Below are 21,339 nucleotides of genomic sequence, written 5' to 3' on the forward strand. Positions count from 1 at the left end.
CATGACTGATGCCACACGTCTTTGTCGTAATGACCGAAATATAATGTGCTTTCAGTTAAATATTTGACTTCTCCAGGCAACATAAGGCATCTCCCTCTCATAAACAGCACAAACTCTGATAAAAGGATTGTGCATGGCTTAGGTGTTGTTCATAATAACATGCTGACTTTATTAGCTCATACACAAGATACCTGCTTCTCGAAGTCATGTAGGTGATTTTACCCTCAAACATTATGCCAGGACTCTGAAGACTTAACTAAAAGGCTCACAAGAGACAGTACTGGATAAATGTCTCAGCTATAAGGAGTAAAAATAACTCTCAAAATACACTTTACTGTGTTTTTTCGCTCTAAAAAAATATAAATCCAATCCAATATCTAAATCACCATAATTTCTCGTCTTGTGCAGGGTACCCCCTGAAGAACCCCAAATCCCAACTTGAGACCCATTAGAGAATCCTTCTGTGTCTGTCCCTGCAGGGGGAGGAGCGGAGACCCGTATCGGCCAATTATGTGGAAGGAGCGGACTTTTGTCTCTTTTGATTGGCTGGTTCGCCCACGCAGTCTGGAGGAACAGGAAGAGACTTTTCTGTCGTGTGTGTTTTGCAGAGGTGGGTAAAGTGGACTTTGCAAAGGCACCGCATGCCTGTTGATGGTTTTAAAGTAGGCTACTGTGCTAATTGACGTCTTTTAAAGCCTTCTGTTGAATGCTGTTAAAAAAATCTGCCAACGCGGAGTTGACGGAGGACAAGGGTAATTTAGCCTAGCCTTCTTGATACTTTCCACATTTTAGCTACACGATTTACAAGTGAAAATGTGTTACACAGGTTTTATGATACTCACATTCTCCAAGAACGTCGACAGGTTGTATTTACATTTCAGCATGACTGTCCTCGGTGTGAAATGGCACAATATGGACACATGTTGCATTTTCACACCTGCGCAGTCTCGGTGCGCTTTCTACCCAATTAATCACGCAGGTTTGACCAGGAACTACTCTAATGAGAAACGAGTCAAATGATTGACGAGCATGAGGATGCTGCCAGTGAATTTCTAACAACACAAGCTGCTTATTGTTTGTTGTTTCTCACCGTGAAAAGCTGGGTAAACAACCAAACCTTCAAGTAGTCACTAAGACTAGTTTACTGCACCGAAAACGGCACAAAGTAAACATGAGAGCATTATTTTTAATCAGTGGGAGACTATTAGCCAGGGCCATTATCGCCAAAGTCCATTATTCTATCTATGAGTCTATTACCAGCTTGCTAAATGGCAGGCAGTGTGTGCAGCGCTTATCCAAAGTGCACTGTACCATTGTTTGGCTCAGAAATTTCTCGCCTTTATTGTCAGTTCAGGCAAACCCCAGATGAATACAGTGAGAGCTGCAAGAGTAGAAACAAGAAAGTTGAAGCAGACGCATTTGTGATCGCATACCATGACAGATGTGCTGGTGTGTGTGTGTGTGTGTGTGTGTGTGTGTGTGTGTGTGTGTGTGTGTGTGTGTGTGTGTGTGTGTGTGTGTGTGTGTGTGTGTGTGTGTGTGTGTGTGTGTGTGTGAGAGAGAGAGAGAGAAGAGGGAGGGGTGCAACTGAGTCTAAATGAAATACTGTAAATGCATGACTACTTTTCATCACATCACCTTTATTTAATCAAAAATAATCAACCATTAGTTTGCTAAATGGACAAACCACATTAAGCTATCCATTAAAAGAACAATTTATTTAAGATTTATATTTTAACCATTGCTTGATACATAAACTGAATGGTTTAAAGTGTCCATTCCAGCACCTTTAAATACACAAGTTTTGATCTTAAGACTAGTCCAGAGCTTCCCTTAGAAGTATGTCACTTTCACTTAATACAATGGAAACCCTCAAATGTTCACATTTGAGAGGCATGAACTAGAAAATGCTTACTTTTTCTCAAATAAAATAAATAACATGATTAATCAAATTTCTGGAAAAGTTTTTTTATTTTTCTCTTGTTGATTATCTGGACTAGTTGATAAATCAAAATAGTTAATGACATATGTCAAAACTGAAGGGAAAATTTGTTGACAAAGTGTTTGGTATGTTGTTCCTGTTGTAGATGCAGAAAACAACTACTGTTTGATAGTGCATTATCAACATGGGGCACTAATGTTATTTGAACCACATTTATATTCTGGACACAGCTTCTTAAATTTAAAGATTTACTTAATATCCTTAAAAACAAAGCTCCTGCTTTGGGCTGGTGTTTGGACAAAAATATCGCCTAAAACTCACCCAAGACTCTGAGAGACTATGATGACATTTTATTGATTAAACTTTTTCTGATGATAAAATAATCAGTGGTATTATTAGTTGTGAAAATATTCTTCAGTCTCAGCTTTATATACCTGAAAATTTTTGTACATACAAATTAATGAAAAATGATACTGTAAAAAGACCTTTCTATTAAAAAAGGACAAAGAGATAGATATTGTGTTTGTACCCTTTAGACACTTTTCACATCAAGGTTCCTGGAAGGAAAGGTTCCCTTCGTTGAAACTCTCACAATCAATGTGACCTTTATTTATTATAACCCCCATCTCTCAAAAACTCACATATAACGTAGTCAATCATCTCTCCTCCCCTCAAAGTAAAAATAAAAAAGGAACTGCTGTCTGGTTATTGCCAGTATCCATCTCAGTCGTCAGAAAAGCTGCACGTTTTTGCTGTTGTTAAGGGCTGGAAACCAGAATCCCATCGGAGTTGCACCCTAAGGAACAAATTTAATGCTAGAAAAACATCCCGACCATCAACCAAAAATGACGGATTGAAAATAATGTCGAGCTATCTTGGGAATCCCCCACCAGACAAGGGAACAGACTGCATTGTTTTTCTCATTTATGTGATATATAGAACAGAAAGAGGGGAAAAAATGGGCGATTTATTGGTTAGATAGGCGTATTCTTTTCCATGCACAAAAGAAATATTGGATAGTAATGTGGGGGATCAAGTCGCATCATGACATTGTTTGGAGGCTAGGTGTTCAAATATGTAAGTCATCATCCGTTGGTGGCCCGCTAGGTTTTCAATAGATCATTCAATGCAAATACGAGTGAGAAATTGTGAAAGTTACCACATGAATATGTCAATGAACAGAGTGTAATTTGTGCTTCCTTAGCAGGGCAGCACGATGAAGAAGCAGAAGGAGAGCCAGTGTACTCAGAAGACCATCTCATTGCTGAGCCCCCTGGGGACCATCCAAGTCAGTGGATGTGAGAATGGTGTGCACACCATCCAGATCCTAATGGATGTCGCACCTGCTGAAAGGTACTGTACAACAGCCGGGATGGTGACGTGATAAACAAAGGTGTGAAATTTACAGGCGGACAGAATCCACTCCTGTGATGGAGTGCCACCATTCCTCATTGGAAGCAGGGCATTTTTGTAGATCCCACAAGAAATATCCTGGAGAAAGTTGGGCAAATATGAGCCGGCACTAGAAATATGAGGGGCACTAGAATACAGTTGGGCTTGAAATTAGATTTCTGATGGCATGTGGTTGTGATTCTTCTCGCAGTATATTTGAAATTTCAGAAAAATAACTTGTTTATTACCCACAGGGGAGTTGATTAGAGCTGATGTCTGTAGGGTCAGCAGAGGCCATGGGGAGCACGGTCTGTTCGCTCCTGTTTATTTATGTTTCCTCCAAGTTGTATGCAGTGGCTCTGAGTGTCAAGCGACACTCTGAAATGTAATATGTAATTGCATTTCATGCCCTGCCCATCCCTCAAAATTGTTAGAATGTTGACAGTCTTACTGAAGCGACTGAAACTGATTAAAGTCGGCGTTAATAAGCACTTATTCCTTATTTTTACAGGTCCACATCCTACATCCCAGATTAGTTTTGATTAGATTGAAATTAAATATCCATGTATCACAGATTCACATTTGATAAACTTGAATGGTTTGGGAAATTAAACCATTTCCAAATGCAGCCAGATAGCAAGCTATCCTTTTGAAAATGTATGTTCAAATTCTAATTTATGGAAACCCATTAATGACCTTGTATATTATACCAAAACATGTGTTTCCTTCTCAACTGTCTGCTATTTCCTAAAATTCATCAAGCAGTAAAAACATTCCACTTGTTGTTAATGAGTTGGAGTGAGAAAATTAATAATATGGAATTTTGATTATGGAAGATGTCCTGTAACCATGCGCAAGCACCTTTCTCCGTCTCCTTGTGAACAGGGTTTAATTTGTGTGTTCAGGTTCAGTAGGAATATGCAAATGAATTTAATGATTCGCATCACTAGATCATTTCTCAGTTTAATATCATTTGCTATGTCGGTCATAAGTGAGGCTCTGATCACATCGCTGTCTGTATGTTCTCAAAGGTGTGAGCAGGAAATCATTAAACAAAATGTTTAGATTTTATCACAACCAGTTGAATGGGATGTTATTGTCATAGGACAGAGAGACTAGAGCCACCTCAGATATATGGAGTAACACGATGTAAACAGGCATTAAGGAAGGCGAGATAAAGTGACAAAATATAGGCTTATCTTTGCAAGCGGCTTTACATGTAGATCTCACAAAAGCCTGCCTGTAGCAGTAATAGTTCAAATCAGCCATTTCCATTGATTTATTTATGACATACTAAACAAGGTTCTTTCCAGCTTTGGCTGTGGTGTGGCACAGGCTTAGGTAGTCAGGGTGATAAATGATCTCTAAGAGCATATTTTGGATAAGGGAAATAGATAAGGCCCATGCATAACAGAAAAAAAGAGACCTACAGCAGATATTTGCGGGCAAGTCACAGCTTATTTGCTGTCTGTGTTTCTTCACTGTTGGTTTGTGTTGAACAGCCAGAGCAGCAGCAACAAAAGCATTCGTGGCATTGATAGATAGTTATTGATAAATGCCATTATAGCTATATAAACGTCCGTGAAGTATTGCTTACACACCATGACCGTCAGCTCTTTCTAATAGAAACGTCTCAAGCCCCTTTTGCTTCCTAACTGATCTTTGCAACATTTCCTAAAATCAACCTCCTCTGCCAGTCTAACGACAGCCCTGAAGGCACCATCAGATGAACAAATTCATTACATCTCAACAACCCCTGTTGGGGCCCTACGCACCAGCCTCCCTGTTAACCAGCTTTTCCAGCCCTGTTAGTTTTTAGCATGGCCTCTGCGTTCACAGAAAAATGATCCGCATTTTGTTTACAGGAGATTACTATTATCTGAAATATGATGCTTCTTGCCTTTTTCACACAGAGCACAGACACATAATACCGAGGAAATCATAGAGTACTTTTTTATTAGGGTGAAAAATGAAAAAAGGGCTGGACTCCTGCCCCGAGACATTTTGTGAGCATATTATTTTACAATGCTTTGATCAATTTGTCTGTCAAGCTGGCTGAGATGTGGGGGAGCAGGAAAAAAGCAATTTAGCTTGTGAGGTCCTCAATAGAAATGTACTACAGGAGCCTGTGTATGACATGTTGCATTAGAACCTGAGTAGCCTTTATTGCCTGATAATGTCGCGAGGCAATGCTGATATCAATCACCCCTTAACAGCCACTATGATGTGTTTTTATGAAAAGAAAGAGAAAATAATGCATGAAGTATTTCTTGGAAAATAATTGATTTAATTCTGAGCTGAGGGATTTCTACTTTTAACAACATAAAAATGTTGTGTTTGAAAAAACAGGCACAAAATGTGCTAGAAGCTAAAAATTGCTAAGAACAAGCTTTTTGCATACACTCCTATAGAAAAATTGTAATTAACTTTACACGGATAAACATTCCATCTCATTTGCATATAGATATAAACAATATATTTGTGCATCTGAATTCCCAGCACACATGGGTCACGTGCTCTGCCTAAAATCCTAAGTGGGAAAAAATCCCCAAATTATCTTTATATTTCCAAGGCCATAAATCCGCCTTTTTTCTTCGACACAAAGCCGAATAAATCTGTGTCTGATTTTTCACATTGCACATTGTTTTTAGTTAATGATTTTCATCTGTTTGTTGTTGCTGTGATAGTGGGGAAATGTACCATATGCTCCTGCAAAAGACAAATGATTAGCAAATGAAATTCTGGACAGCTGTCTGACTGAAAGCGTTTGGTTGATAGCATTCTGCTACCATAATTAGCTTAAGCTTTGGGTTAATTAACTTTCTACCTGGATATGCATAATAATAGCATTCTGCAGAAAGCCAAGGAGCTTCCAGTATATCAGCAGCAAAGGCTGGCTTTTTATTTTGTATTTCGGCTGCATATTTCAATTTCAAGAGGCGATTTAGCTCAGGAGCATCGTCAAATATTGTAGATTTTACTCCCCAAGCCAGATAATTCTGAAACAATAGGGGTGTATTATGTGGCAGAAATGCCATTTCTGAATGTAATTAAAGCGGATGAAAGCAATCACCAATTTTTAAACGCTTTTGTCTAGCACGAGGCCTACTTGTAAAAAAAATACCCATCAAGAGGAGAAAAGAGGCAAGAGAACCCCCAAGTCCTTATATAAGAGGCCTTTGAGACTGAAGTGAAGTACAACAGTAATTAGTCTTTTGTATGAATTTGCTGGCCATGGTCATGATTAGTTAAGCATATGAGAGGACTGCAGGACTGCATTGGTCTTAAGGAGGAGGGTGTTAAAGTCTATTTATCACCAGTTATCCTCACAGCTTTCCATTATCACTGACAACACTGGATGGGGCCTGAGAACAGCCTAATTGTTCTGAGGTGGAGTGTTTTTGTGTCAAAGCCGTCACCCGGGTCACATTGGCATTCATAAGCAGCCAGACATTTTCCATCTATCTAACTCTAATACCCAAGCTGTCACAACAGCTTTTACACACTACCAGCGCTAGTGTGAAATATCTGAGGTGATGCATTTATCGTTTTTCTCACACTCGTGTAGTGTTGTGAATCAATGTCCCGGTTCACACTGAATAGCGGTATGGTAAATGTGTTCCCTGTTTGGGGCCTGTTTACATGATGTGCTCACACACTGAGAACCATATCAACAACTTATTTTTTCCTCCCTATTATTCCTCTCCCCGATTTCCTCTCTGTCTTTTTCTTTCCCTGGATTACTTTTAGTCTAACACCAAATTTTGATCTGTTCAAATTCTTATTTTGTTTGAGGTATATTAACAACTTTGTGCTAAATAATCTGCTTACATGGGTAACTAAAATGCTTTGTCACACAAACAGTGATCTGCTGATCTGTTATTGAATGAAATCATCAGTAAAGCAGAGGGGAGACTTTTTGACGTGGTCCCTTTAGAAATGGTATGAATAATTCATGGTGTAATGATATTCAGATGATTTTTGTTCTATTTTTTACTGCGGCCTTAGAATATTGTTTTGCATGTTGTGAAGTGTAGTACTCAGCTGCGTATTCATTAAGGTGCTGCTCCCACTGGCCCTTGGACCCATCTGTGCTCTATGTTTATGCCTCCCTCTCTCGGGACCGTCCCAATCAGGCTGCATGTGCCATTTCCTGTGTAAACCAACACCTGTGTAACACACTACCTGTAAACCGCCCCACGCAGACGAGACACTGACATTCACTCGGATGAAAATCTGCAAATGTTGTGGTTTCTAAAGCAGAACCTCCAGGGTGAGGACGGGAGCTGAGCGAGAGTTACCCTTCAGTGAGGAGATGCAGCTAAAAGCAGCTCCTGCTGTTTTTTTCTTCTCTCCCTGCTGTCGACCAGGAAGTTTCTCCGGCACGGGGTTGCGCTAGTTTGTTTTAGAACTTGATTGGATTCTATATCTGCAACATGCAGAAGTGTACAGTGTGTGACATACTAAGGCAATATGCAGAGAGATGATTCCGCTCTGACATCTTGGAGAGGAGTACGAGTCAATTATGCCCAAGTGTTGTTCTTGCTTATCTTCCTGCGGCACCAAACAAGGATTTAGTCAAGGATTTAGGGGTGAGGGGGCGGTGGTGGGGATCATGGTAAGCGGTTCACAACAAAACACTCAAAACTCCTGGGAGCGGGCACTGATTTAAAAATAAATTACAGAAGACGAAGCGCTAACACTCAAGGGCCCTCAGCAGTGCTGGCGTACACAGGTGAAGATTAGCCTCCTCGCTAATCAGAGGAACAAGGCAGTAATTTGCTCTGAACACAGACAGTAATTAGGACTTGGTGACACTGGATTCCCATAATGCCTTTGAGCTTGACGTGGTCAAATTTTGACAGAGGCTATCCATGCAGGGTCACTGTCCCCCCAGTCTCCCGGCCCTCTTCAGTTGAGGCTCTAAAAGGTCCCTGCAGTTACAGGGGATCCCTAATGTACTTTATGCCTCCCTCACTGGCTCCTTACCATTCGGGTAATTGGAATCTCTTACTGTGGCACTTGAGAATAGAGGCTAAAAACACTATTTGAAACTGCTCAGTAGTCTGTTGTAGATAAACATTGCTGCGCCTCGGTGTGGATACACTACATAATGGAGTAAGAGTTAAGGCTCTGGTAATACATGCCTTCACTGACTCCTGTGGCTAGCCAGTTGGGAGAAGACCTAATTGTTGTGTGCTTTGTTGCCTACTCTGCAGTATTTTACCACCACCACCTTTATGTATTGGATGGAGTGTTGCGGCCTCTTCAGCGGACATTCGCTAATAAGAGTTGTTGGATATCTAGAGAGCCGTTTATCCGGCCGAGTTGTTTTTATTTTGAAACAGTGGAGCACAAAACGCTGGGCCCTCAACAGACTAGGAAGCATTCCTTACAGCTAACCACTCCGAGAGCTCTTCACTTTAGTGCTGCAGTAGCTAGATAGGCATCTGAATGATCTTCAAACGGTTGAACGAGCTGCATTGAGCAAGTGGCTTACAATTGTATCACAGCCTTTGGCTCAGAGACCATCAGGATCTTGACATTCATAGAGACATGCTGTATTTTTTTCCCTTTTTAGACAGTCATTTTAGGCTTTTTTCATGCTCTCTTGAGTCTTTGACGTCTCTGAGTTAAGTATCTGCTGCTATAAAGCTGAGGAAAATATTGGACTGCTCTTGGCCTTTTCTATTTCATCCTCTGACCCGCCATGTTACCCATGATCGGTGAAGGAGAACTCTGGCAGGCTGTGTCAAAAGTGACAGCCGATCGAGTCAGGATGAGCGCCATCACGCTTCACAGGAGGGAGGCATGAGTTCAGAGTTTTTCCCCCTTTTTGTGCAATATACCATTACACCCTTCGCCAGATTCCTTTCAATTAGATCCTGTGGTTAACCTGTTTCATTCTTACGCCTGCCGCTGATAGAAAAAGTCTCACTGAAGTCTTGTGCAAGTAGAGATATAGAATATGCTGGAGGAAATTGACAAATTCGATGCCACATATTTTTTTCAATCCTTTGTCTTCTTTGATTGTTTCTTCCAGGATGAATGAAATAACCTCCAGCATTATATAAATGCTCAATTCATTCCTTATATTAGAGCTGGAAAAGAGGTAGAACTCCAAATGACTCCCACTTTACGCTGCAATGATTTATGGTAATTGGAAATTGATTGTGACAGGAGCACAATATTAGAAATTTTCTCAAATCACAATCTTGTATCAGGGGAAATATTCTTTTTAGTGCAGCAGATCCTGGCTAGTTTGGAATTAGTTTCTTATTTTCTTACCTGTGATGAAAAAGTCATAGACTGAAGGACACTAAAGAAAGAGGATTCCAGACGAAGGCTATGAAAAACGAGTTTTATTTAACCGTATTTAAACTGTTTACTCAAATTAAATGAGCACAGTCGTTAAAACGCTGTCTGTAAAGACTTTAAATTATGGTTCCTGCTTTTTCATAGAAAGGGATGGCAGTTACTTTAAAACAATAGAAAGATGTCTCATCCTCTGAGAGTTTCTCCATAATCAGCCCGACATTTATCACACATCTCTAATCTTTCATTTGAAGGGCAGAGTTTGTGAAGTGCCAGTCTGGACTCTGTAAAGATCATATGATGCCGCTTGATTTGTGATTCATTGAAGCGGCTGGAAATGTTGCCAAGTACAGAAGCTACATCTCCACTGCCCACATGCTCTTTAAAAACAATCCCCCATTGCACCTAGAGGTGACAGACTTCAGCCCGACTGATGTTGTTCCACCTTTATTTATTTATTTTGGTGTTGTTTACTGGCCATAACATGTACTGCATTGCATTAACTTTTACTACTGTCAATGTTGTATCAGTCAGAGCACCTTTAAAGCTGGCACATCCGCTGCGGAGGGCTGAGGGGAGAGGAAAAATTAGCCACGGTGACAAGTCTGAAGTGTGAGCTGGAGGTCAAAGGTGCCGAGCCTTAAGCAAAGGTGCTCTAGCCTTTGTCCGGTAGATTGTAAGGGCCTGCGGGTCCAACAGGAACATTTCCACACACAATATCCCCGAGCTGTCAGTGTGCAGCGGCTGGAACATCCTCTCAGAGAGAAAGAGAGGCTGTGGAGGGGTAGAGGTGGTGGTGTTGGAGGGAGGAGGCGGGTTGGAGGGGGCGAGGGGGTGCAGAGAGGGAACAGTGGCCTGAAGATCCTTGCCGAGAGAAAGAGAGGTGGGGGGATGGTGGGTGGGTGTCGGGGGTGTAGGTGGTGGGGAGCCAAAAGAGCTGGAGTGGGAGGATAGAGAAATAGAGAGGGGGGGAAATGAGGAGGGAGAGCTGAGGGGGAGGAAGGGGAGGGATAGAAAGGAGAGACAATGACAAGTAGGGGCTGGCTGGGCACTCACCCATGCCGACAGAGATTGCCATGAGCCATGGCCATTGTTTGAGTGGGTCTCAGCACAGGACCCGCCGGTGGGTTTCCGAGTTTTCACCACTCAACTATAAACTGCTGTGCGGTTTATTTAGAAATGAGAGTATTTACACATTTTACTGTATTTACACCCACTGTTAAACGGCACCCTGGAGATTTTCATCACACAGCCACGAACTAGCAGGCAGAGCATTTTCCCTGAAAAAGTGACCTGCTCAGTCATAACACTCCAGTAAACCTCAGCTTCACATGTCCAATATAAAAACCCTGCTCAAACTGTGACCTGCAGAAGTGTAAAAACACTTTAGGGCCGTGTTGGTACGGCGGCCTGGAGAGAGACGGTCTGTGTGTTTAACAAAGTAAATGTCTATTATTAATACTATACAGGATAAGCCAATTTTGAAAAGGGGGCACTTAAATGGTGATATTATTTATTTATAAGTCCTGTACACCAGTTAATGGAATTGGCGGCCAGCTTTAGATCCACAACACAGCTTGGGGTCCACTTTGCAGTAATGCACATGCTAAGAGAGGACCTTCCCAGTAGGGTCTTTAAGTGTCAAATATGGGTCAGTCTTCTTGCATTGACCTGGGGGGTGGTCAGCAGCGGAGAGAAATTCAGCTGTTAAGTGATGCCAACTCAACCATCGGCAAATTCCTCCAAGCATCTACTCATGCTAAGATGCACGTCCAAGTGCAGCGCTCTGCTGGCCAGCGCTGCTCTGGCCAAAAAATCCATTTATTCTTGTCATGAACTCTAAACTAGACCCAAGCAGGGTTAAAGCTGTTGTTAAATCTGAACTTTTTTTTTTCCTTTAACAGCTGGTAGACTTTTGAAAACTGTTTTTTTATTCCTTTCCAAAGCTGGTTCTGCTTCCTTAAAGTTGTTTGAAATAAACTGTTCACACTGCTCCTCATGAAACCGACAATGTTTTCTTTCATACTAAAAGTCTGGATTATACTCTTAATATTTTCTTTCATGGTTCTGATTTTTGTCACAGGCCAGCAACAGGAGCGGCGCCAAAGTGCAAAACTTTGAGCACGTCTTGATAAGCAACTTTAGCCTCTCTCTTCAAATTATGTCATCTTGCATCTGTGTCACTTGTGGCATGTTATTACACTCTTGTGCCATATTTTAGCACAGTTCAACCAAGAATAGGGTATTATGATTGCTCCTCTGATCCCCACCTCAACTCCCCATCCTGCCTTATATCCCTCACAGGAGCAGCGCGGCCCCCCTGAGCTGTGTGGTCAACGATAGCCCGGCAGAAACGAGCCCCGAGTTGCAGCGCTGCATCGAATGGCTCCAGGCGTACTTCAGTGAGCCGCAGACCACTGGGAGTCTCCCGCTCCCTGCCTTTCACCACCCCGCCCTGCAAGGAGGTCTGTCACGGATAAATATTTGCAGAGCCATGACTGGGATCAGGCTTTCACTCTTAATTGTCAGTTACATCACTTACACTCACTGGCTCACTGTGCTATAATGAAGTATTTTATGGCTGAGAGAGAGAGGGGGAGAGTGGGAGCGAGAGGCGAGGGAGTGGGTGAGCGCGAGGAGAGAGAACAGAACACAGAGCTGTAACTTGGTTCAGTAATCTGTGGCAGCTCTTACCACGCGTGTTAGTCTTGGCAAGCTTTTCCATGATTCTTGGCACATTCTTTGAAACTGATCGAATTCCACTCTTGACATTTTCAGACAGGAAGCTTTTTTTCTTCAATGACAACATGTGAATGGTGCTGAAGTTTGAATGAGCTTATTGTTGGCTTGACCAGTCACCTAGGGCGCGTAAAATGAAAGCACCCCAAAAATGGACAATTAGTGTCCTTTCATCTAGTAGTAGGTGCTCTGGAGTGAACGATGGAGGATGCCAAGGAGCAGAAATGAGGGATTAATTATTCTTGGCGTTTGTGTTTCGAGGAAACAGGCAACACTTGCAGCCTGACAACTCATTTTTTTTCTAACCATAAACTTATCCTGCTTTCCAAAACAATTACAGCCCATTTCTTTGTTACACTGAGATGCTCATTGCATTTTAACTTTAAGCGCTCATTTACACCCAGAAGCACACCTACACAGGGAAAAAAATAACTCTTAATATATGCATTTAACAATTGTGCCTCTCTTCCCCTGCAATCAGGCCTTAGTTGCTCTCTAATTTCATGCAGATCTGCAGTGCTTGAGTGATGGCATTTTCAATGAGCAGGTACTCCATCGAGACCCTGTATACAGCTATGAGTCCCACGCTCCCGCAAAGGCAATGCAGAAATACATCAGGACCAATTACGATATCAACTTTCAGTGTGATTCCCTTCGCCACCAAGTGCTTGTGTACCAGCCCCAGGCTCTTTCAAATCGCATCTCATCTGAAGTCTTTGGGGTTTTAATTAAATTTCAGGATAGATGGAATTCTTCATTAGTACCTGATCTGAATAGGTGATTGTGCTGTGTTCCACCTCTCTCCCTCGCCTGTTGTTTTGGGGCTCAGTAAATACAGGGTTTAGGCTTGGATTGCTCTCAGTAGTCAGAACCATAGGCCATGCCAGTATAAAAATGTTAAATGTGAGCATCAAGAGTATTTGTCTTTTGAGGGAGGAAAATAGAAGGTTTCCTTTTTTTCTGCTTGTTGATTCAGAAATATTAAGGATTAGTTTCTGCTTTAGTGCCGTACAAATTCCTACTCGATCTCGTCCTGGAGCGGCTGCCTGCCTGGGAAAAAAAAAAATACAAGTTTAATCAGGTCATTACAATCTGTGACAACCAACTTTTGTTTGCTCAGTTATCTTGTGGGAGAACCTGAACGCGACAGCGCTCTCGCTGCACTTGTCATGTAATATTGAGTTGTGACCTTCACTTGAAGTGTTGCCATGTTTATTTACACATTTCTGACAAAACAAGCCACTTTTCATATTAGCTGTCACGACATACCTGAGCAACAGAGGTGACATGAAAGGAGACGCGGGGTGCTGTGTTTCTATACCGTCTGACTGATTGTCACGGCAGCATCACACGCAAGTTTGGTCGTCAGAGATAGAGGGATGGCGAGTGCGTGCGTGTGTCCTGTTAAAAAAGTGCATGTGTGTGTGCGTGCACACGTTGCTCTGGAAGAAACACAGACACCATCATGAGTTCTTAAAACGATGCATATTCTTATCTCATTAATTATACATCCATATGTAACAGACGAGAGGATCTTAGTCTCGGTAAGCGGCACGGGGAATATGCGGGGAGGGGGCCAGGCAAAGGGGGGGAAGGGCGCTCTTCAAAGCCCAAATGACTGTGTTCCTGCAGGAGCCTGAACCTCCCCCTGTGCACAGCGCAGGGCGAGATGAGACACTCACCAGGACTCGCCCCTGTGATGTGGAGAGGAATTAGGGAAATGAACGTTTTCAGAATATCGAATAATCAGAGAATCATCAGCACCCCGTCAGCCTTCAAAAGTAAGGATCCCTCAAGACTCAAGAGACACTTTGACTGGGAGTCAAAGTCTTCCCTCCCATTAGACACAAAGGATAATGAGGGAGCTGTATTTCCACTATTGTCTTTTTATTGTCACAGCCATGAATGAGGTGACTGTCAGCTGGAAGTCATCACTCCTAATCTATCATTAACACAGCTGACGGAGTTTGGTTTATTGTTTTTATTCCTTAAAATTGCTCTCTAATATAAAATTATGAGCAAATAAATCACACATGTCAATACGTTCATCATCACTGGATCTCTTCGATTTTCCTCTGGCTCAATCTGTCCTTGCCGCTGCCTCTGCAGTAGCCCGATCACCTGGCCTCATGCTAGGTAATGACCTGTGACATAATTATGGGATGTCTGTAAACATGTAAGTGGTTCCTCTCAACTTTTATTTAAACAATTGACATCACTGCACCCCATCTAAAGAGGGTCCTGACCCCAGACACAGCGTATTAGGCTCTTTATGAAGTATGGGGCTGGGGGACCGCTCTCCAAATCATTGCTGGTCACCTCGAGTGACCCACATGAAGTCTCTGTCACTAACACTGATGAGGGCAAAGTTCTTTAACCTCTGTACGGCAGAAAGAAGCACAGACACTTGTTTTTTTGTTCTGAACTGTTGGAGATGAGAAACCTTCCAGAGAGATGAGAAACAGCTCTTCAGGATTCCTAAAAGAGGTGTAAACAGCCCTGTAGCTTGTTGCTCGGTCTGCTTGTGGGCGAGACTGCTCTTCGACGTCTGCTGGCGTGACACCGACTTTGGTTGTTTGTCAATAACATTTGCGTCAACAGGGATTTGTCATAGCCGTCGTCTGGGCAACTTGTCATCTATCTACTTTTGACAAAGTGATACCACGCATGTCATGTGGCCAAATCTGAGCTTTATTAGGGAGAATAATGCATAAAAGAAATTTCAGGGGTGTATCTTATCTCCTCATAACATTAAGTCTGTCTGCGTAAGAGCCCGTCATCTCGTTGACAGCGTGATTATTACCTGAAAAATTATTAAACAGTACCTACGGGCCTTGTTCAAGACAAAGAACTCACATGGGTGCGCATCAATCAAATATATCCCCTTTAGGTTTTACACTTATTCCCCCCAGTTTAGGCAAATTGCCTTGTTCGCGTGGCTTTGTGTAGCGGAGAGTGACTATAAGGTAGCGAGGGAGCCTGGGGAGCAAAGGATGTTCACTCTGTAGAAGAGAGACAGGGGTGTGACATGTTTTCACACAATGCCAATTTAGAGGGATTTCTCATAGATCACTTGTCATGTGCTCTCTTAGACCATATAAATGAGAGAGAATGGAAGATCACTAATTGAATTTTCATGACTGAGTACATGTATATACTAGAAGAATGTCACCCCCTCTTGATAACGAGACTATTGTTCCCCGTCTTGTTCTCTGTGCTAAAAAGAAAAGTGTTGTTCACTCAAGACACAAGCTCAGTGCGTCAAAGTCTCAAGGTTTTCGAGTTGCTTCAAATACTTTTTCCCTCCTTTTTCTTCAGAGCTAGACAAACATGCCGCTCAGTCACTGCCTGGTAATCCAGAAAAAAAAGATAATGCTACTGCTAAAGTGCTAATGAAATCAAAGCCGTTAATGTGGTCGGTTAAGCTGCGGATGATTTGAAGAATTCCGCCATTTAAGTGAAGATGATATAATGAATCTACTCTGAATAGAAAGCAATTAAAAGGACAAATTGGTCTGATTAACCTCAAAGTCATCCCACTGCCACAAATGGTATGCAACATTCAAATTATTATTATTAAAAATCTGGAGCAGATTTGCAGTCTTTTTGGCCTCTCTTAATCCTTTTAAATGAAGGAGCGAACTTTTTTAATTTTAGCTGTGACCTTTCAAAGCATAACCTAGATTTTTCTGCCAGAGAAATAATTTTCTCCCATCCGCTTCTGTAGCATGTTGATACTAGTTCTAAGGTCAAATGGAGGCACTTTTATGTATTCAGTTGTTTAATGAGTATTAAAAGGAAGAAGTAGGACTTGTTCAGGGTCATTTAAAGAAGAATTGGACTCTATGAAAAACTATGAAGTGGATCAGAATGTCCAAGATTCAACCACTATCAAGGCTGTGATAAACTGTTGTTTGTTTCATTAGCGTCAGTCAGATGTCTGTTTGATGGATTAAATGAGGACCTCTTTCTCTGTTCTCTCCTTCTGTCTCTTTCCTGCTACCTCTCCGTCCTCCGCCGTGTGTGTGTGGGGGGGAAGATGCGTTCACCAGCCACGTGCTGCAAGTACTTCTGAGGGACGTGAAGTTTGGAGAGACGGTGTCGTACAAACGCCTTGCTGAGATGGCAGGAAACCCCAGAGCGGTGCGGGCGGTGGGAGGGGCTATGAGGAGGAATCCGGTGAGTGTGGCTGACATTGATTGACAGGTTTCTCTCTTACTTACTTTATCAGTCAGAGAGTTAAAGTCACTGCTTTTTATGTCTTATATTAGATTTTGATCACTTTTGTAGCTAATTTACATATCATGTTGGAACAAACAGGAAAGTGAGTTATCTTTGAGGGTGCTCAATAAGGATTTTAATAACTTGAGAAAATGACAAATGATTCAGCTGAAATCACAGGATTTTCCAATGAACTTCTATTTTATTCACCTGTTATTGTTTTAGACACTTTTACATAAAAATCCCTCATTCCCTCTGTTAAATGCTTTTAGTTTTAGATTTTACAAACAAAACACTTAAAACAGTCGCTATGGAAACTGTATTTTTACTTTTCTTTAATGTTTCAAAGACCAATCCAGAAACCACCCACAAATAAACCATGAAAATAAAAGTCATTTTGTTTTCTATTTAACACCTATTATGTGAAGAAAACATGTTAAAGGATGTAGTAATTAAAATGTGTCTGTAAGTATTAAAAACTTTCAAATTAAGTTGAAAATAAATGAATGAAAGATTAAAAATAGAAACAAGTTTGTGGATGAACTTATTTAAACTTTTTGCTCACTGACAGAGAGCAAATTAAATGATTAATCAAACTGTTTACGATTCTTGAGGAGGCAGGATCTGCTACATAACACTTCACTTGATTTTTCTTGTAAAATAATTTTCCTTGGAGGATGTGTTATCTAAACCGTAGGTGTGTTGGAATATGTGCAACGTGTGAAACAAACGCCTCCCTGTGAGAGCAGCTGAGACGTGAAAGTCTACCTACAGCACAATTTTAAGCCCACACCTTTTGTTCCCGTCCTCCCAAGTCTTTACTGTAGATGTTCACTGCAAATCTCCGCTTCTTGTCGGAAACCTGGCCCGCATCGTTTTTGCCCATGAATCCACTGTGTACAAAATGGAGGGCTAGAGGGCAAGTGGTGTGTCTTCTTTTGATCAAACCCTTTGATCAAAGCCCGTTTAGCTCTGCCCATGTAGTGCTGTGGGCACCACCGGTGTGCTCTGTGAGGCAGAGAGCACTTCTTGTACAGCCAGTGAGATATTCTTTCTCTTATGTGCTGTGAAATAGCTTGTGTACATCCTCATTTTAGTGCTTTGTTTTTCCTCTCACATAGTTTTGTCATTAAACTGGCAGAGAAGTCATTCATGATTTTCAAAAAGTGATCTCAAACACAGGATTGACCATTAAAATATCACCAGTGTGTTTTTAAATGCATTCACCATCCACTTTTTTTTACTGATAAGCTACATTAGCCAATGGCATTGCTCCTGGATGGCTGTATAATACCTCTCAGTCTCATGTTTTACAGACATTTCTCCGCTTTCGTCAGGCAGGCTGGGAGCCTGAGCCCTCAGCTCCTGATACAGATCCAGAGTCAGATTGTCAGTGTCAATTACTTGTCAGTAGCGCTGCTCCACTCAGGCTTCAGCTGCGAAAAGCTCAGTGTGCTCAATCGATCCTCGCCTCTCTGTGCCACTTCTTCTTCACCAGGATTTGAGTATTGATAAGCCTGGTGTAGTGCTCTTTTCCCCCCAAGTGAAGAAGCAGATCCGAAGGCCTTGAGGGTACCCTGCTCTCCCTCCAAACCCGGGGAACAGTATTGATCCGAATACTCGAGCAGTATTTCTCTCTCTGCAAGGTTAATCTGGGGCTCGGAAAGTTTTATTGCTGTTGATATGGGAGCGGGTTTAATGATAGATTTGAACCAAACACACAGTGCATGTCCAACTTTTATATAAAAGGCTGGAGGTGTCAGGATAACTTGGTTAAATTGGAGAAAACCAGTCACAAAGCAGCAGATGTGGTGTTTTCCTATTTAGTGTAGGAAGCAGAGAATGAGGGCAGCATTAAGAATATTCTAAAAGAAATAATTGCTGCGATTCACTCCAACCGTTGCCTCTCTTCTTGTTCTGAATTCACAATGATCGAAGTGTTTTAGGCTTGCTTGTTTAATCTTTCTCCAGCCATTTAGTTTACAAAGAACTCGGGACCCCCCTGGCAGTCGTCTGCAACAAGAGTAAACGCTCCACCGACTTCCTCTTTTTAATGATCACAGGGTTATCAGATCTTAATGTTGACACCCTCTCGATTGAATATTCATCCTGCTGGTGTTTTTGCCCATTAATTTTTGATTGCTTCTTTGCTTTACACTATTAAAGAGTAAAAAACATTTATACCCAAAGACTGAGCCATCACCCTGGATGTGGAATTGTGCAGGATCAAACTCGACACTTGTGGTGTGGCACTTTGTTTTTTCATGCAGTGCACGAACATTCAAAGCAAAAAAAAAAAAAAAGGAAAGTGCAGATTCATATTTTTTGCACGTAGGTTACTTTTAAGTCACACTGTTTATGCTGGAAATCAGAGACTCTTTAATGCATAATACATATCTAATATCAACTCCTCCAACTGTTGTGTAGCTCTGACAATAAATGTTACCTGAGGAAAAAAAAACAAGTATCTCTTTCTCAGTTAAATTTTAGTTTCTCAAGAACACATCATAATTTTATGAAAGCGTACTGTTTTTAAATACAGTTTTATGTTAGAAGTGTGATTTAAATTTGTGCTTTTTGCTACCTTCAAGAGAGTTTATATTTTTTAAAAAAGGAAAACATTTTTAAAGCGTCTACATGTTCACGGAAAAATGCTCCTGCATGTTATTTTTTTTTCAAAATTCAAACATGTTTATTCCCTCACAGTTTAATATTTTTTCTCTGTGTGTTTTTGTGTGCCAGGTTCCTCTCCTCATCCCCTGCCACCGAGTCATTTCGAGCAGTGGACAGAGTGGGCCGTACATGAGCGGCAAGGGCGACCATCTCAAACAATGGCTGCTCACCCATGAGAGGCAGAGAGGGGAAGGCTAAAGCATGACAGAGGCCAACTGTCCTTCAGTCAGTGCACACAAACAACACGCTCACACACACTTATATACGTATATATATTTATATACACAAACACACACACACACACAAACAGACCCACACAGAGACAAGGACAGTGTTTTTTGAAAACACAAAAACAGGGCCATAAAGTTTAGTGAGCTTGGCACACTCTGTGGAACAACTGGAGCTATTGTAGATATTGAGTTTAAACTCCCTTTTTTAAATCTAAGAATAGAGATGCTGCATAGTTAATGTGATACAGAGTTGCTGCAGAATTAGAATGTACAAAAATAACTTAAACAGAGAACAGTAGGAATTACAAACATATGCTCCCGTGGGTCCCTGTTGCGTTTGCCAGATAGTGCTTGGAATGGTTTTTCTAAAGAATTATTATTCCCTTAAAAATATGTCTCTCGCATTGTTGTTGTTGTTGTTTTTTTTTCCTGAGCAGAATTAGTCTTTGTACCTCTCGTTGGTTTTTTAATTTCCTGCCAAGTGAATGCTTTGTTCAACATCCAGTGATAAAGGCTCTGAATTTTACTGCTACAAAGCTTTGTAGTGAGCATTTGTTTTGTCTTCATTTAGATCTCATTGTTTGCTCTTGCCTTACAATCCACCTCGAGCTGACGTGTCTTATGCATTATATACTGCACTTTAGTGACGTTCGACGTGTTTAAATAAATACATCTCAAACTGACAAATCCTGCCTTTTCATCATTTTAATTGTATTTAATTTTTAAATTGATTTCATGTAGCGTTCACTCAGTTCAGCTCATAATTAATTATGCTGTATGTCTTCTCTCCTCGCTGAAGCTCTCTGCATGTCAGAGCTGCTTTTTATATTTCTGAGGAGTGTTTTCCATTAGAGGGCAGTACAGAACGGGAAACAGGAATCAACATTTCAACCTTGAATTCATCCTGCACATTTAATCTGTAACTTAAATGTTTATGTGTTATTTTATTTTTATCACATCCTTCTCTAATCCCTCAGGGATGAATTATTTTTTCTTTAAAAAGACCATATGGAGAGGGCAGCAGTGGTGGCGTGTGTTTAGAAAAAGAAGTTGCTTTAATTGAATATGTCCTTTACTTTTCTTTCACACATTTCCTCTCAATGATAGTCTGCTGCATTGACACTTCAGTCTTTTTTGCTGCTAAATTCTTCATTCTCCAACCATCCAGTGCAGCTCCAGAGTGACCCTTACTGGCCCGTAGTTATTCCTCTTCTGTGCAGCCCAGGTAGCCTAATAATCCAACCTCCAAAAATAACCTCCACTGTAACCTTTTCAGAACCGATCAAGTGGCCTGCTTACTGAATACATTTGAACTTTGCCGCATTTTTGAATTTCTTATATCGGATCCGGCTCCGTGTGGCTGTCTCACCGTGCTGCTGCTGCTGCTGGACTCACTTCCTCTGCCGTTTTGGAGGAGCACCGTGGCAGCGGAGATGTTGAGGCAGCAGACAGGCAGATGAAGAATGAGACTCAGTCTGTGGTTTCACAGAGGGCTAATGATGCCTGTGGTGACTACAGGCTACAGTCAGCCCCCTAACGAAGGGAGCTGTGACACAGCCACAAGGGGTCCCATTTAAGCCCGGCGCACTCTGAAGTGCACTGTAAGCACCCTCCTTTTTTTTGCTTGTGGCTAAGTAAATTCTGAGGAATGCTATGAATTTAGAAACCAGAGATACTGATGTCTGCAGAGTTCTGTGCTTGATGTTAAAAAACAAGTCCGGCATCAAAGCTGCAGACATGCTGCCAGTAATTGGCCATGTAATTGCTTAGGTACCACTGGAACCCCTTTAAAATAATTCACACCTTTTTATTTCCTCCATATTTCCT

At 41.5% G+C, this 21,339-nt stretch overlaps 1 protein-coding gene across 4 annotated transcripts; it reads left to right on the forward strand.

The window, feature by feature from the left end:
• The first annotated feature begins 552 nt into the window (after positions 1 to 552).
• LOC141794694 (methylated-DNA--protein-cysteine methyltransferase-like) lies at positions 553 to 20,190 on the forward strand. 4 transcript variants are annotated; one of them, XM_074675111.1, is made up of 5 exons: positions 553 to 610; positions 3,147 to 3,295; positions 11,954 to 12,114; positions 16,428 to 16,567; positions 19,352 to 20,190. In XM_074675111.1, exons 2-5 carry the CDS (start codon positions 3,159 to 3,161, stop codon positions 19,478 to 19,480), a joined length of 567 nt encoding a protein of 188 aa, XP_074531212.1. In that variant the 5' UTR covers positions 553 to 610; positions 3,147 to 3,158; the 3' UTR covers positions 19,481 to 20,190. The 4 variants fall into 4 exon arrangements, with proteins under 4 accessions (XP_074531212.1, XP_074531213.1, XP_074531215.1 ...); XM_074675112.1 differs by having other exon boundaries at positions 561 to 610; positions 3,150 to 3,295; XM_074675114.1 differs by lacking the exon at positions 553 to 610 and adding an exon at positions 617 to 752 and having other exon boundaries at positions 3,150 to 3,295.
• Positions 20,191 to 21,339: the final 1,149 nt, after the last annotated feature.

Source organism: Halichoeres trimaculatus, unplaced genomic scaffold, assembly GCF_033239565.1.
Source record: "Halichoeres trimaculatus isolate MK-OKI-2021-1 unplaced genomic scaffold, fHalTri1.1 fHalTri1_scaffold_8, whole genome shotgun sequence".
Lineage (NCBI taxonomy): Eukaryota > Metazoa > Chordata > Actinopteri > Labriformes > Labridae > Halichoeres > Halichoeres trimaculatus.

Excerpts from the sequence above, each read along its gene's own strand:
- LOC141794694 (XM_074675111.1), top strand. The coding sequence starts at position 3,159 with ATGAAGAAGCAGAAGGAGAGCCAGTGTACTCAGAAGACCATCTCATTG. Across the intron at positions 3,296-11,953 it reads GATGTCGCACCTGCTGAAAG|GAGCAGCGCGGCCCCCCTGA; the intron begins GTACTGTACAAC and ends TATCCCTCACAG. Across the intron at positions 12,115-16,427 it reads CCACCCCGCCCTGCAAGGAG|ATGCGTTCACCAGCCACGTG; the intron begins GTCTGTCACGGA and ends GTGGGGGGGAAG.